At 43.9% G+C, this 17,763-nt stretch overlaps 1 protein-coding gene across 1 annotated transcript; it reads left to right on the top strand.

Annotated features, from left to right (window-relative positions):
* Positions 1 to 978: 978 nt before the first annotated feature.
* On the top strand, positions 979 to 9,948 carry LOC119164303 (retinol dehydrogenase 7). Its single transcript, XM_037416466.2, has 5 exons — positions 979 to 1,569; positions 3,476 to 3,682; positions 6,963 to 7,145; positions 8,488 to 8,620; positions 9,458 to 9,948. Exons 1-5 carry the CDS (start codon positions 1,368 to 1,370, stop codon positions 9,807 to 9,809), a joined length of 1,077 nt encoding a protein of 358 aa, XP_037272363.2. The 5' UTR covers positions 979 to 1,367; the 3' UTR covers positions 9,810 to 9,948.
* The last annotated feature ends 7,815 nt before the right edge of the window (positions 9,949 to 17,763 follow it).

Below are 17,763 nucleotides of genomic sequence, written 5' to 3'. Positions count from 1 at the left end.
TGTGACCTTCGGGTCAGCAGCCGAACATCGCAGCCACTGACCCACCATGCCGGACAATCTTAATACGTGCAGAAGCAATTTGACGTGCTAAACTTTATACTTTGCAACCTGAAATAAAAATGATTTTAAAACAAAAACTGCACGCCTAGTTTACTTAACAGAGATCAAACTTTCTTTTGCAAATACGCTTAAAATCAATCAAAATCACGGCAAGAAGCTGAATTCTAAATGAGTTTCCTGTATTTCACGTCAATACCACCCATCACAGAGGCCCTAATATGGATGAAATGTAATTATGCTTCCTGGCTCGTTCTGCACGTGAACGAGGCGGAAGGCTCGCGCTGCGTTTTCTTTATTAGGGTCAGGCATTCAACCATGAAACAAAAGAGTCTTGTGCGAAGGCCTTCTCGTAAGTTTCCCGGTTTAAATCCGATTTGTTTCTTCCCTTTCTATCCTGCACGAAGACACGCAGCTCATCGTCGCATTCTCACTATACGTACCAACATTCATCTCAAATATGAGCGCTCAAGTGTTACGCAAGATCCCAGCAAACGCCTCATTGGCTGTCAGTGGCAAGGACAACCGAGTTAATAATGGTTGGCAGAGCGATTGGCCGCCTGCGGTACTGCTTGCATTTCTTCTGCAAACAGTCCATTCACTTCTACTTGCTCGCCGTTGTGCAATTCCACCCTCCGAGAACGTATTTCTTTTTTTTCTATTTTCGTGTGGTCAGGGGAGAGCCCTTTGTCAGCGAACTTCTTTTCTCTATGTGCCATCTCCGATGGCGGAGGTCGTCTTGCTTCAAAGGTCTTGTTTCCAGGCGACCTCCTTCCCCGACTGACATCCCTCTCTCGGTCCTTGCGAAAGAGATAGCCAGCTGTATCGACAGCCGCTCCATACCTCATCTAGCGACACTCTCGGCGCTATATAGGGGCTGCCACCGGGTCTTTTGCAGAGGACGTTCCACGTCTAACAGCTTCGATAAGGCGTCCGCTTCAGTCGTGGCGCCCTCTTCCAAAGAAGGAAAAACAGAGCAGCCGACCTCCGGATTTTGATGGAAAGCAGCTGGGAACATAGTTTTACCCGGAAATAGCGACGCTGCCGCCAGACTCGTGAGGCAAAGTGAATGCCTTTCTATGCGTATATGTGTGTGTGTGCGTGCGTGCCAACGCCTGGACAGCCGGCAACGACTGCGTATCAGCAGCCGCGGTCCGTCAGTCTCGCCAGCGTTGTCACCCGGCTATGATTTGAAGCGTACGCGAACGTCACTCTGCCAAGGATTCACCGGGAGTAAACTCACGTAGTGAGTGATTTGCGATTTTCACGTTCGTTTCTTATACGGGAAGCAGCTCTACAGCGAGGCAACAATGAGGACGTCTTGGACGTGTTTCTTCGCCTTCCTGTTCTTGTTGTGGAACCTGTGGAGCTACCTGACACCCCTGCGACAGCTATCGGTTATCGTTGGTTCGGTGTGGCTTGCACTTTGGATTTCCTACCGACTGGCGGGACTTGTTTCGAGTGCTTTTGTTACTCAGGTGCACGGCGAAGGAAAGGCTGTGCTGATCACCGGCAAGTATAGGATGCCTCTTCTGCATGCGTTATGTGTGTACACACCCACCCACACCCATATATATATATATATATATATATATATATATATATATATATATATTTATATATGAAAAGAAGTGTGTACTTAAGGGCTCGTTTTTCTGACACAATATTACTGAGACCTAACAGATAAGAATGTCACGGAAAGTATAGGGGAAGTTATTATACTGAATGGTGATGTAAATGTGAAGAAAGAAAAGTGAGTAAGAAGATAACTTGCCCTGGGCAGGAACTGAACTTGCGAGCTTTGAGTAACGTGATCTGACGCGTTATTCAAAGATCGCAGGTTCGGTTCCTGCCCACTGCAAGTTATCTGTTAGATCTCAATCATGTGTGTGTGTGTGTGTGCGTGTGCGTGTGTGTGTGTGTGTGTGTGTGTGTGTGTGTGTGTGTGTGTGTGTGTGTGTGTGTGTGTGTGTGTGTGTGTGTTATGCACATCTTTGTTTTAGCTAAGGCGAGAAAAAGAGGGTCCATAGCAGGTTTTAGAGGTGGGTCGTGCCCCCTCCCGTCCAACGTATCTCTTTTATCCAAAATCCCGTCCAACGTACTTGCTTTTCACGAAGAAATGTTACTCTCGCTAACAAAAAAGAAGGTGAAAAATTAAACACGACTGGTTCAAGTACGCGCTCCTTCAAAGTCATTACAAAAATCGTGCGTGCTATCAATTTTCATTTCAACAATTTGAGTAGCCCATTGAAAAAAAAAGTGGACACAACATGTTGAAATAAGTATGAAAATTTTGATGAATACTGTCAGTATTTAGTTTACTTCGCAGTCATCTTTTGTTTCTATCAATAATTGCACCGACATCTAGAGACGTTTTTGCCAGGAGGAAGGGTTAAGTGGGAGGATGAGGTCCCCTCTCCCTCCCTGACAAAAACGTCTATTGCTGCGTCCCTGAAGGGAACGTAATATGTGTGGCTGACATCTCCAGTATTACAATAACTCCTTATTTCTTCTCGTATTTTCTTCATTCACAAAGTGGTTCGTAAAACATCATCTTTGAAAGACACATTAACGCGATCACCCCAGGCGGACAATTTACAGAAGCGCTGGAAAAAAACTGAAATGTGAAGGCGGATAGTTAGATAGGACGCGAAACGAACTTGTCTGTTGCATGTTGTGTGTTGAGAAAAAGCGGTTAACGATTCAGAGTACTCGGTACTCTACTATGGGAAAGCTGAAAGCCGTCCCTACTATGAAAGCCGTCCATACTATGCAAAAAACCCGACTGCAAAACCAATGCACCGCATACCATCGGCACGAGCTCTGCCTTACTAGTCGAGCCGATAATGAAAACGAGATTCCGATGTTCCATTCAGGTTTTTCTTTTTGTTTGTCACCTGTGATTTCTGACGCCGATCCTAAACTCAACATTTGAGGTCATGTACTGGCGTCGAATTGTTGTTCGGCGTATTTATTCAATTGACTTACTTGCGTTAGTTGTTATATAGGAGGAGGAGGAATAAACTTTATTATAAGAAACCAGCAGGTTTGGGTGACCGGGCCTAAGTCTCCCATGAGGGGACGTCAAGGGCTTGCCTCGACGCTGCCTCACGGGCGTGCTGGGTCGCCCAGGTCTGGTCGCAAAGAGCGGGGCTCCACTGAGCCTCATGGAGCTTCGACGAAAGGGTCGTGGCGTTAGTGTGTCTGTGCTGTGCAGGGCATCCCACAGCATGTGCGGAAGCGCAGGTTATAATATATTTGGACAGCTGGTAGTGTATGTAATATTGAGGTGTACATTTCACCCAGGGTCCCGTTGCCATCTTCAAAATAATATCCTCGTATAGAAACGGGTGTGGTGGAACGTTCTTCACGAATGCCAGAAGGGTCGATTGAATGATTGATTTGTCGCTTTCCGCAGGCTGTGACACGGGTTTCGGCCACCGGCTTGCGAAGCGACTGTCGCGTAGAGGATTCCTGGTCTTCGCTGGATGCCTTAGCTCCAAAAGTGATGGAGCGGAACAGCTTAAGCTTTGTCCCAACGTAACTGTGTTGCAGCTAGATGTGACAGATCAGAAACAAGTTGACGACGCCTTGGATAGAGTGAAGGAGCATCTTGGAAGCCGAGGTGAGTCCTGTGAACTCCCTGTGTGACCATGAGTGGGAAGTGGTGGAGATTTGAATATATATATATATATATATATATATATATATATATATATATATATATATATATATATATATATATTCGACTAAAGATAAGCTATACCTTGGAAAATACAACGTTTTCAAGTTTCGGCCGGGGGACCGGCCTTCGTGATAATTCCAGAATTTTTTAAAGGGGATGAGCGTGACAGACAATAAGGGAAAGCAGAGCGGACGCAAAGTGGCTCTTTTCGTTGTTGAGATTCGAACGCGCTACCTTTCAATCACGCCAACACAAAGAGTGATTTTTCGTGCACTCACTTTCATTTCATATGCGTTCTAATTGCCACATATGGGTAGTGAGAACAATTAACCCAATATTTACGGGATTCATTTGGTATGCATACACTATAAGCACACTACTTGCCGGTTTATTCGACTTACGTCGAATAAACATTTCCACTTTTGTCATTGTTACCAAGGTTCTTTGACTCATTTCTGTGTATACAGCTGAATTTTCGTAATGTACCGAGCTGTTTTTTTTTTTGGGGGGGGGGGGTCACTTTTGTAATAACTGAGAAAATTTCGAAACGTAGGACTTCGAAAAATCTCCTCGAAATCATTTCATTCGTAATTTTTTGTCAGTCTGCATCTCCTATACCTAACAAATGTCATGATGTTGCCACAAAATATCACATCTCACAAGTTTTCATAGAACTTTCACCGCCGGCGCCCGAAGTGCATCTCTTCGAGTCCCACTACCGCCGAATGTCCCCGGTTTTTTTCTAGTGGGTCGAGAGGAGCCCTGACCTGGCCTTATACATGGAGAATATAAATATGAAGATATATGGCACATGGAGATTTAAAACCACTCACACTGCAAATGGGAAACAGGACAATGGAATGCATAATACTGTTCGTTGGTATTGTACATAGCAGAATCGTGATTTGATTATGAGAGACGCCGTAGTTCAGAGCTCTGTTAAGTGTCGTCTTGCTCGGTTTTCTAACGTGTTACAAATTCAACCAACGTAGATTGCTAGCGTTTAGTCTCCATTTGAAGGTGGGCACTGCGACCAACATAGCAGACGTGTGACACAATAGTGTTCAAATATGGCCGTAGCAGTTATATCTACAGGTTGAGAAAAATGATGCTCAAGAGTGTATGGTATTATTGCCGCGGGTTCAATTTCTCAGTCGCGGTCGCACTTAGGTGGTGGTGAACTTCTAGAGGCCCGCATACTCTGATGTTGGTGCACGCAAAGAAGACACGGAGCTCAAAATTTCCAGAGCCCTCCACTACGGTGTCGCTCAAGACCATGTGATGTTTTTTTGGCCGTAAAACCCCAAATATTATTGCTGTTAGGAGCGTAGGATACCAATCTGGTAAACCCATAACGCAGATGTCGTGTATGAAACGTATATAAAATTATATGCGGCTATACCTCAGTAAATAAGTGAGCATACATGATTATGTATGAAATATGCGCTATACACGGATCTAAATTGGGCAAAATATAGCGCGATTGGTCCATATGTGAAGTCACATGTGGCCATATAAGGCTCGATCACAGCATGCCATATGATATCAAGTAAGTCTATATGATATTATATAAAGTAAGAAAAGTTATATAGCCCTACTTTCGCTGTCACCTTCCTGCTTGTCTTTTCATGACGTAATTGTCTGTGGTTTTGCATCTGCTGGCATCACTTTTACGTTGCTGTTAGCGGTAAACTGAGAGAGGAAAGCACAGGCTAGCAGCCACTAAACTAAGCAGCGGGAACAACAACAAACAGAACACTATACATTCAGCCGGCGTCTCCTTGAATCAGGTTCTAGCTGTGCCCAATTGTTCGTGAATATATTGCAGACTTTCTAGTAATATTACGCCATTCCGAGACTTGTGGTTGACTCGCTCGTTCGCAATTCTCGTGACAGCTAATTCGACGACGAAATATTTCTGCGATGAATAGAGACATAAGAGAAACTTCGCAGCTGTAAACAAGGAGCTGAGTCATTTCGTGTTTACAGTGCCTCCACGAGAAATATTGAAAAACAGTTGATGCTTGGCTAACGTGTTGATTTTGATTCCATGCACGGACCAAATTGCGGAAACACCTTGCAATTGGAGTGTGTAACACGTAGACAGCCGTGAGGCTCGCACATTTATAAGGCCGGGTTGCTCACATTTTTGATGCAGTGGACACACCAGACGAAAAACTTTCCTCGTAAGTTGCAGACAACAAAAGCGCACGCTGATTGCGCACGTTGCATGCGAAAACTGTCAGCAGGAAGACTAGAACATTACTAATAGAGTTCAAGAGTGCTGGTAATGGTTGAATGCCCGCTGAAATGCTTGTATGCAGTGCTGTATCGTATTTTTCCTTTTTCATCAAAAAAAAAGATAACCATATTTTAGAATCCGGTGGTTTCGTGCCACCGATTTCCCGAAATGCGGGTGACCCCCCCCCCCCCATGCCATTATATGCTTCGTTTCACCGAGCAACAGACCCGAAGTGCGCTTGTACCAGTTTTACCAGTAGGTTTTTGGCGACAATGATTCTTTCGGTCAAAGCAGAGGTGGATGTTTGACCATTTCGCCGAGGCTGGGGGGGTTCAGGTGTATGCAGTTGTTTTTACAGAACCCAATGGGGCCAGATTTACAGATGGGCAACCACCGGGTTGGTGCTCTCCTGAACTTTTCGGGAAAGACCCCTGGCTTGCCGGTTTGCATTGTGAGTCGAACCCCGTACCTACAGCTTACTTCACTGGAAGCGGACGCTCAATGTTGTAGCCAGAACTGCGGTGGCTAGAAGAATTTTATCCACGTGCATAACACTGTGCGTTCATTTGGCAGTTTATTTCAGCTGCCTAGTGAACACGTATTTTCTGCAGGTGGTTTGTTTGGTACAGGCAACCATACGGGCTGACTTTTATATCTGTGTAATCATATCATTACTGGCGTGGTTGAAGAGCTAAAAGTATGATGTGGACGAGATTAGACAGACGAGAAACGCTAACTTGCAACGACTTCCTTACTATGTCACGGAGTTTGTGTAGTTAATACATATGGTTTCATCACAATTATAGCATAATTGTAATCAGTACCTAATTACAAACATCGCAATAACATAGACAAATTGAAATGCATGTCACCCGCACTCGAAGCAACAAAAATATAGCACTTACTCAACACTTTGAGAAAAATGCTTTTTTTTTTCGATCATTGTTCTGAATCGCGTCATGTGTCTTTCCACTGCAGTGCTGTGGTCGGTGGTCGCCAACGCTGGAATAGGAGCCGGCGGCCTCCTCGAATGGCTGACCACGGAAACAGTGGCCAAAGTTTTCGACGTCAACGTTCTTGGTGCTTTGCGGGTCATCAAAAAGTGCCTACCCCTGCTAAAAAAGTGTCATGGCCGTGTTGTGACGGTCGCCAGCCCTTTAGGTTTGCAAGTAACTTTTTTTACTTTAAAATTCTTGTCATTTCTGTGAATTTGGAGGTAACTCACAATAAAACGTGCAGAAACACTGTTGATAACGCGTAGCTTGCGCTAAGAGTATCGACTTATTAGGAGGGTTTGATACTGATACCCTGTAATGGCCAATGTATCATACTTTGTGCATTGATTAGGTAGTATTTAGTGGAAAGTAAGGAGAGCAGAGGCAAAGGCCTGTGCTCTCACGTTACATATATCAGCTTAGACCGAATGTAGGATTGCGAGCGGAGCCAGTTTAGTGTGATTATTGCATAGAGAACAAAAAATGCCACTGACGGATCCCGCCTACGAGAAGAAGAATTTTCGGACGAGGTTTCGTGCTTTCAGTTTATGACGAAAACATTTCATTACAATTAGGAAAGCACCGATAGTGAAGGCACCTTCAAAATCACTTAATTTGTACAACATGAAACCAATGTCGCTAACCTGATGTATGGGCAAGCTGTTTAAGACGCTGTATCGAAGTGAGTTTCGGGTATATCGAGTGTCGGAGCCTCTTCCCTCATACTATGGTGGGTTCTCGACCTGGCTTTTTGAAATGTCTACCGATCCCCAGTATACTTTTTGCTCATAGGCCATATAGGTTTTTCACTCTAGGTCGTACTCTACAGTTATAAAATGCAGCTATGAGCTCTGTTGTGCATAAAACTTCAGTTGGTTTTGCCTAGAACATATGGCGTTAGGTAAAATACGAATGCTTCAATGAATCAGCAATGAAACATATATGCCTGTCTGTCATTGACATAAACAGCCACTAATGAATGTATGCGGTGTTAATAGTAATAGTTATACTATTATCATTAGTTGCCCGAATATCCAACTACATGTCAAGAAGACCATGTTTGCATTTTTATTCGCATTAGAGACTCTCAGTCGCTTGAAAATGCACATGCATTACACAAACAAATACATTACAGTAACAAAAAAATCGAGACCGTAAGCTTCCAAGTAATCTTATATCCATTAAATAGCACATAACTAATACTAAAGAAGAAGGTTGGGGTAATAAATCAACAGCTGTGTATCCTGTGGTACTGAGGCGTTGCCAAGAGGTTGCATTAAACCCCTCCCTCTACAGAAGTTTTTTTTTCGCCATGTCAGAGAGAAAAAATGGCGATATTAAGAGGGTGCTCCTATCGAAATTAAGGTGGTGCCCTCACGTTCCGAAAAAAATTCTTGTTACGTGCCTGCAATGTGGATTACATGCTACAAAGTATAACTCATGTAAACATACTCTAGACATCATACGCCACTTTTTAATGATCCTTCTACATGAACTCTCTCTTGCAGGTCATTTCACGGTTCCCATGGTGGCCCCATATTGCATGACTAAACACGCAGTTGTCTCCATGATGGACGCTTTCCGCCGAGAATGTCACATTAGGGGCGTAGACGTAGTCACCGTGGAGCCTTCAGCTTACAGGTGAGCACAATCATCGTCTCGCAGGCACAGGCAGAACTCATTTGTTGGCACAATAGGGAAGCGAGTGACAAGTTATTAATTTATTTTTCAAGCATATGTTCTCGAGCACTGGCCTCCGACTTTCATGTTATTCATGAAAAGCCTGTTGAAAATATAAATTGATGGTTGGTGTTTGAAGCAAACAGTTGTTTTGGGGTAAATTTGGTATTGGAGCATAATTTTACACCAGAAATGGTAAATAACTGTCAAAAAAGCTATCCAAGTTTAATAGACTTTTAATGCAGCAATTTAGTTCTTTAATGTCCCATATCTACGATATGATTAAAAGAAACGTCGGAGTAGACGTTTTTAAAAATTTTGATACCTGCAATTCTTTATCGCACACCCTAATCTGATCCCATGGCACACGTTGCTTCTGTCGCCATTAAGCCGCCGTGGCTGGAGTTTGGTTCCACGAGCTTTGGGTCTTTATTCTAGCCCCATAATCATTAGGCCGCCACGACAGGTGGTTTTTTACAACCATGAACAATATATATTCTTTAAAAAATCAGTTCCTGCTGAAATACTAGTTGTGCCAGTGGAACAATTTTTTACGTTTCAATGTGAACTGTTTATAAGAGTCATACATCTGCCGCATATTTTCGTAAGGTACTTACGGAGAGATATGAAACTATCGAAAGGATAAGCAGAACTTTTCTGAAGGGTGCAGTGCTTAATCCCAAGATATCTGCATTCTGCTTCAATGAACAATGGTAGCAACAAGTCAGGTTATAGTTTCCATGCTTTTTCCACTCTCCCTCACAAATACTTATTCCTTCCTTTCTTTCACATACAAAGGACTTCAATCGTCGCAATGTACAACGTTCCCAAAGACCAGTTGATGCGAGAGTTGCAGAAGCAAGACCCAGAAGTGATCTCGGACTACAGCGAAGAAGAAATTGACTTGGCCATAAGAACTATGGACAAGTTCACGCGAATGCTGATCAGGGAGGACCCCGAGGAATGCGTCGACGTCCTTGAGAGGGCAGTCACGGAAACGAACCCCAAAACCCACTACCACTCACCCTGGGGATTAGATAGACTCTACCCGTTGCTGATCAAGTCGGTACCTAGCGAGGTCGGAGACCTTGCAATTAACCTCACCACGAAACTGCAAATGAAGATGCTGTCAAGGTCACCAAAGTGCTAAAAAGTTTAGCTTAAAGGGCCACTTGCGTGAATTTTTGGAAAGTGAGCCATCTCAGCCTCACAAATGTTGTACCGAGGCGATTTCAAGCCAGTGTGGAGCTCAACTAATGCTGATAATATAGCTTTATTTTTGTATTTAAGGGGCATTTTTTTTCATGGCACAACTATTACCACCAACACTAGCAAGACATCCGGCCATAGTTTCAATCCTAGTGAGTTCACCGACAGGTATGACTAGTTGTGAGGACATCAGGCACCAAAAAAATCTTAATGGTGGTTGGTACGTCGCAGCGGAGCCAGAAACGAAGAGAATATTGGGAAACGACCCGATGTCCTGCGCGGGCGCTTGACAAATATCTCATACCTTGTTGCGAGGACAGGTTACAGGGTAAATCCAAGCTAGGTTGTAGAAACATACTGTGAATGCGTTTATCATGGCACAATGACGCTCATCAATACATTTACTAGGCTCTTGAAGGCTTGACTTTCAGAGCCTAGGACCACAGACAAGAAATGAAAACTTTCGTGTGGGTACTGCTTTAAGTAAAGGTCAATGACGCGAAACCTGGAATGTTTCTGCGCAAACTCGTCCCTGTTTTGCTATTATCGTTTTAACCATAAAAGGCAGAGGTGCTCAGGGGAACACAAAAGCTTGAAGAGACGAACAATTTTTCAACATTGGTTCCCACTGGAGTCGAAGTTTCGACAGAAAGCCTTCTGTTTTACTAAGCAGTAACTGCTTGATCTGCCTTAAGAAGCTTGCGGCTGCAGCTCCGTTAGAAGCAAGGTGTTCCGACGCAGCGTGCCGCCAGATGAGCACAATTCTAGCAGACTACTTGAAGTTACACGTTCTGCATGTGTGCCGGCGGGAAGTGTGGTTAAGTAGTCATTACTTTCTTTAGAAAAAGAGAGGGCGTATAGAGAAAATGTTACCCATACAAGCACCCTATTTGCCACAGTACACTTGCTGACTGTGTTTTCGCACGAAGAGTAATGAAAGCTTATTATTCATTTTTTCTTCAGTATTAGGTCTTGCTGTTTCATGTGAATAAAAGTCACGGTATTTAAACTAGATTGCCTTGAACACGAAGAAAGCATTGTGAAAGACGCGTGAGAATAGTAGTCGACACTTTTGCAAAGCACGCATACTGTTTATTTCTTCGTTTACATGTCTGCTGCTTCCGCTAAGCTGAGCGACTCGCGTGTGCACGAGCATGTGAAATAATAGGTTTAGAGGCGAACCACGTTATTGTCCTGGCTTGCCAACGTGTAATGTCGTCGTTACAAACCATCATACGCGGGTGAGTGGCACAAAAATTTGGAGAATCCGACAACTCCCCACTGGTCCATAATATGCATCGTCATCATTATAATCATCATAATCATCATCATCATCATCAGCAGCAGCAGCCTGACTAGGCCAACTGCAGGACAAAGGTCACTCCCATGTTACTCCAGTCAACTCGGTCCTCCACTTGCTGCTGCCACTTTATATACCCGAAAACTTTCTAGTCTCTCGTAGTATGCATACAACGCATACAACGCGTTAAAGGTTCATTGTTACAGACTAAAACATTATGTTGGGCTTAGCAGTGGTGTCAGAATCTCCTAGGTCATTCACCTAAGCGCTCAAGTTTGTTATTTCAAACCAGAAACACAAGCACGGATTTCTACGATATAGTCAGCAATTAAAAACACTAAGCTCCAAATATATCTGCCATTTTATAAAATACATCCAGTGACAGTGGTGTGCGAGTTGCCTTTGAGGCCCTTAGTAGAGTATCCTGACTCTAAATTGTTACCCACGTATTATTAACCCTCATACCGTATCTTTTTGGGGACGGCTTTAAGCTCTCTTATACTAAAGTACCGAGTACTCTGAATCGTTTTAAACTTTTTTTTAAATCTATCTATCTATCTATCTATCTATCTATCTATCTATCTATCTATCTATCTATCTATCTATCTATCTATCTATCTATCTATCTATCTATCTATCTATCTATCTATCTATCTATCTATCTAGCCGCCTACGACTTTTAGCTCTCCTGGCCGTTCCAATAATGGTATCAATACCAAACTTGGCGTGGCTTAACATCACTGTATAAAGAACATATTTAAGTAGTCATAACATGAAAATGATGTCATGTATGTCATGAATGTCATTACATGTCATGGTCCTGCAGCTCTTGCGGAGGTTTCATTGACATGGCATGTAGCAAAACTGGTATGGTATGGCATGATTGCAAGGCGAACACAAGCGACAGACCCTAACATAAAATTCATGACATGCGTGTCATGTAACGACATGACTACATGCGACGCTCATGATGTGCTTGTGGCCGTTTCGCTAGCGTCACATGTACCAAATTTGGTATTACAGTTTGAATGGATGAAGAAAGTATGATACTGGCGCAAACATGATAAACATGAGATTCGTGTCATGTAACAACATGACTACATGCGATGCTTATGATGCACTTATGACTGTTTCGCTAGTGTCACATGTACCAAATTTGGTATTATAGTTCGTGAATGGATGACGAAAGTAAAATACTGGTGCAAACATGATAAACATGAGATGCGTGTCATGTAACATCATGACTACATGCCACGCTCATGATGCGCTGGTGGCCGTTTCGCCAGCTTCACTTATACCAAATTTAGTATTACGGGACGTGAATGGATGACGAAGGTGTGATACTGGTGCAAACATGATAAACATGAGATGCGTGTCATGTAACATCATGACTGCATGCCACGCTCATGATGCGCTGGTGGCCGTTTCGCTAGCTTCACTTATACCAAATTTGGTATTACGTGAAACCAATGTATGACAAAGGTATGTGACTGGTTCAAACATGATAATCATGCGATGCGTGTCATGTGAACATGACTACATGCCACAGTGAAGGTGCCAATACATTTCAACGTGACGCGGTGCGCGTGTTCGCCGGCGATCATTTCGTCGCGTCACGCCGGTGTTGCCACGCCGGGCGCGGGTCCTGCCGTATTCTAGCAGGCGCGCGCCGCACTGCATTGCTTTGACGCATGCGCATTTCAGTGCGTCCGGCGTCCCTTTGTCCCGAAAAAATAAAGACGTAGTGTTGTCTGGGTAACGCATCGGCGGAAAATGCAGCGTGTCACATTTCGCGCCGGTCGCAGTCGGGATGCGATGAAGGACGCTGGTCGCGCCTGGCGTCAGACTGTAGAGTGCTCACATTTTGGTAACGTTGCGTCACTGTGCCCAGCGTGCGCGCGCGTCAGCGTTACATTGGAGTATATTAGGGCCTTCATGATTCGCTCGCGGCCGTTTGATAATCGTGATACGCGTGTCGTGATAATCGTGACATGATAATCGTGACACGCGTGTCATGTAAGAGCATGACAACATACCACGCTCATAGTGTGCTCACTTCCGTTACGCTAGTTCCAAATAGATTAAGTTTGGGTTCACGGGACGTGAATTGATGACGAAACTAAACGACACATCCAAACATAATAATCATGGCACGGAAGTCAATACGGCATCATTTACCTCCAGTTCGTAACGTTGTGCTGATTTTAAAGTGACAAATCAGCATTTCTCATTCGTGCTTCGCATATCCTCGATTCCCACTGTACGTCGGATCCACCATTTTTCCTTCGGCGATTCGTGATCTGTGCGAGTATTGCAGTGCTGTGTGTTGCATCGTGTCTATATTCTCTTGTTTGTAAGTATTTTGTTACACCAGGTATTTTGTTACACCAGGCAGGTATTTTGTTATACCAGACAGTCGAGACAGTTGTACTCGCCTGAAGTGCTGTTACTAGTTTGCAATGGGCTTCCCTGTCTCAAATAGGAAGAAGGCGACTGTTAGCTGAAATAATTGCCGACAACGCAAGTAGGGCGAAAGCGGCCCCTCCCACATGTTGTAGGGAACTGAAACCGGGCATCAAAGGAAGACGAAGATGCATCCCGACGCAGTTTTCCGACATTAGTGCAGTTGAAACACATTCCCTTCCTGCACGCGCACTTTCACGCTTGACACAACTAGTGCCTCCTTAAAGAAATCTTTCCCTAAATTACGTGGCACATTATCTCGGTAAGGCCCATTTTCTTTTTTACTGTCTTTCATTGCCTACTGGTAGTGCTTTTGCTATTGAAAAACATGAGCACACACTACATGCGTCATCCCTCCCCAGGTCTCACAATAGCGGAAAGGAAACACCCTTGGTATGTGCTTGGCCCGTCCTCTATTTTTTTTTAACTTGCCGATTTAAATAATCTATTAGTCCGAGTTCCATTGTTGGTGCTCCATTCGCTTGTGGTTGCCTTTTGATGCACCGGACAATACCTACAAACAAATGTAAATTTGGCATTTCTATACACCATACCCACCAAACCAATGATAAAATGAAAATCAGTTAAATTAAGTTTGCACTTTCTCCTGGTAAAACCTTTTAGCGGTACTTCATGTCATTGTTCATAATGAACTCGCAGCTTTAAAACGTCAGTGGACAATTTCATGGTCAAAAGTTCTTCAGGCAGAAATAACTGCGCATTTTTTTTTTTCACAATATGAACATGCGGCGGCGAGAACTTTGCGAATAAGTGCTGCAATCAGGAATTTACAGAGTATAGCAACAACTCGCTAGGACTGGTTTCAATTTGTCACTCGGCCTTTTGATCCTGCTCTCGGTTTTGACTACCTCCACTTCGGAAACGTAGCAGGACCTAAGCGATTACGTCATTGGTGCGCAGCCTAAAAATAAGAAAGCCTCCCTTTACGTGTCGCTCGAGTCATAGCTCCGCAAAGATGTGGCGGGGGGCGAGGACTAGGAAGGCACTGGTGAACTATAACGTGCATACCCGCATACCCTTCCTTTAGCGGTATTATCGCGAGACGCTATTTCATCTCCCAGGCTTTCGCTGTGATAGCAGGGCTTGTTTCCGGGCTCTAGCAGCTTACCAGAGGGCAGCACAGGAAAATGAAAATCCGGACTGCTCAGTCGAAAGTGCCAGAACTGCATCATCGTCTGGCCAAAGAGCCGTATTTTAGTGGACAGGGACAATCAATCAAATATATGCTGTGTAATGATGCCCATGGTCAAGGTCACGTCACCTCCCGTTTGAGGAGTGTACGACATGCCCTGAAGACAAAGGGTACGGGAATGGTTTTCCGAATCGAAGCAGCTACACGGTGCGCAACGCTGTGATATTCGCAAAAGGTGCTCAACGAGGCCTGCCGCATTAAATGGCTTCTTTATCTGTTGGCGTTAAAAAAGGGATAGCCTGTTTATTGGCCGTTTGTGGCGTATAGCCGTTGCGGCAACTGCTGCATGAATATACGCCATTATGGACTTCAAATTTGCTTTTCTTTTTGGTTTAGGCAAGACACCAAAGCGTCATTATTAGGGCAATGGACCACCATACTAAAGCAATACAGCTACATCCTAATAACTGCATCAGCGTGCGTCTGTTATGCCAATTACCGAGAGCGTTTCAGCTAGTTGATAAACTTATCCTCTAGAGTATGTGTTGGCAATGATTTGAGGTGGCAGAAGAAGTTTCATGAAGCCGGCTTTGCTGACCGAAACGAGAAAAAAAACTCTGCGAATCGATGATGATTTGCAAAACCAGATTTAAAATCACGTTCATTTTCCGTTCGCTTGTCCCTAAGCTGCAGTCAAAGACAATGTACACGTGAAAATTCTATTATAGGTTAATTCTGCCATGTCAGACTTCAGAGAGGAAAGGACACGGAAAAGGGGTTATTGTCATGCCGTGGGAAACAACTCAGGCTCACCGCAAGGACCCTGCGGTGATAACCTAGGGTATATAAAAAGGTAGCCCCTCTATGTATGATGGTAGCAGATGTGGACAGAGATTTCGCAGGTAACCCAATCTACCCCGAGCAAGCTTCTGTATCATTCACGTTGTGGATATGGCGGTGATTCTTGTAGTTTTGTATCTTTCTTTCCAGAGCGTGCGTATCAATTTGAACAACGTCATATCTATGACGGAAGTGCATCAGTGAAGTCTTCGTGGACCCCGGCATAAAGCAATTTAGTGTTAATACAGAAGCAAATGCGACAACATTGCGTGCTGCTAAGAAACGTTGCAGTGGATGCTACTGCTCTGCTGTGAATCACCACGGACTTAGAGAACTGTACAAGAACGTTCAATTTTATTGATTGTCTTAGTTGGCGTATGAAGCAGAAAGGCTAGAGTACTTAATACGTGCTATTTAATGTGTCGGAAAAGCGAATCATTCGCATTTTCACCGCTGGTGGCACGATAAAGCATGATAATGTAGCTCTGATGTTAATGCTTCGCGTGGGCCTGGTGAAGAACCATGTCAACCTTAAATATGAAGCTTAGCAGAGTCACTGACCACAGCACGGGCCGTGTAGCATGAAGGGAGAAGCAAAATTCATATTCCAGACACGCAGAGTAAACGCCATGAACACCTCGATGCCCCATAATCCTCGTTTGTCATCGCCACGCGTCATTCTAAACGAGGCTTTGAAGACCGAATGTACCTGTTTTGACTAGCAAAAGCTAATACACCAGTCAAACGGCACGTGTAATGTAATGTAATTCACCGCGAGTGACATTCGCAAAGAATGTCATTGCAATCTTGCATTCCGGGTCCACAAGGCTATGCCAAAGGATATTCGCAATTGATACCAATGTTAATCGGCAGGCTGCTATAACACCAAAAAGTTACAGATCGCACATTTTTATATACATAACAATGTCCAGCAGGTTCACATTTTACTGCAACACGACAAGTTAGCATCAGTACCAAAATAAATCGTCGTACATATTCAAAGGAAGACTAGCTTAAAGCTGTTCGCCTGTTGTAGTCGGCAGTATTTGAAACCGTGAAAGCGTTCCTGATTTTGTGGCCCTGATGAATGATGAACAGCGGAAACGAATGTCAGTTACTCTTCAGCAGGTACGAATGAAGCACCATTAACGACTAAACCACCTCAAGCTTGCTATTAAAAAACATTACAGATGATGAATTTGGAGCAGAGCCTACACGCTAATTTGATTACATTGGCTGCTCTTTGGGCTTCGACATTGTTGGTTATCAACAGAGAACTGTGGTGCTTCACAGAAACACGACAGTTATTTTAAGAAGACTCTCCCTAAAGTAGTGTCCAGTACGTGTGTAGGTATTTTATTAGTGAGTCTAATGCAGCAACGCTACACCAAAACAAGAGCCAGCGTTTGTAAACAGCGCAGACAGGAGGCGCTATCGCATCAAATCAGGAAGGAAGGAAGCAAAAAAAGGGAGGAGGCAGGGAGGTTAATCAGAAAGACATCTGGTTGGCTACCCTACACTGGGGGATCAGAGTCTGGGAAAGGGTAATGCCGCACAAATTGCTTTCACTATCACGTTGTACCTTAGAAATTCAAAGGAATGTTAACAGCGACCTTTAATAAACATCTGAACATCGTTTGAACTTGCTGTAAGGGGTCGATTTTGTAATCCATTGTGTAGCGCTTGTTGACGAGATTACGCATGTCGAGCTTCCATGAGTTTGGTGAACACCATCGATGGGCCAACGTCATTATGTGTGAATGCCATTCACTATGCACGTGTAGCAGCCACAAAAACTACATAAACACCTAATGTCATAGGCAGCAGATGACACACAGGTGCCGTGTTACAGGGTCATAACACGTCATCATAAAAGTAAATCGCAAAATGTGTTGCTGCTAGAGTTTTTTTTGCCTTCAGTTGTAAACCACGAAAGCTGACCTGCACGTGTCTCCATACGCAAGTATATACAAACGGGAGGCAACCATCAACAGAACAATCGATGTTGTGGAATAAAATAGTGTAATACACAGAAAGTGAGGTACGAAGAGAAAATGCAAGTAAAAAGGTGAAAATCAATGGGGTTATTCGTCCCTGACAAAGCAAGCTTGGTACCACTGACCATAAGAAAAATATCTA

The sequence above is a fragment of the Rhipicephalus microplus genome, chromosome 8 (assembly GCF_043290135.1).
Source record: "Rhipicephalus microplus isolate Deutch F79 chromosome 8, USDA_Rmic, whole genome shotgun sequence".
Lineage (NCBI taxonomy): Eukaryota > Metazoa > Arthropoda > Arachnida > Ixodida > Ixodidae > Rhipicephalus > Rhipicephalus microplus.
This window is presented reverse-complemented; position numbering and strand designations above follow the sequence as displayed.

Bases quoted from the DNA above. Each gene is read 5' to 3' on its own strand.
- LOC119164303 (XM_037416466.2), top strand. From the start codon at position 1,368: ATGAGGACGTCTTGGACGTGTTTCTTCGCCTTCCTGTTCTTGTTGTGG. The intron at 1,570-3,475 runs GCAAGTATAGGA...CGCTTTCCGCAG, and splicing joins AAAGGCTGTGCTGATCACCG to GCTGTGACACGGGTTTCGGC. The intron at 8,621-9,457 runs GTGAGCACAATC...TCACATACAAAG, and splicing joins GTGGAGCCTTCAGCTTACAG to GACTTCAATCGTCGCAATGT.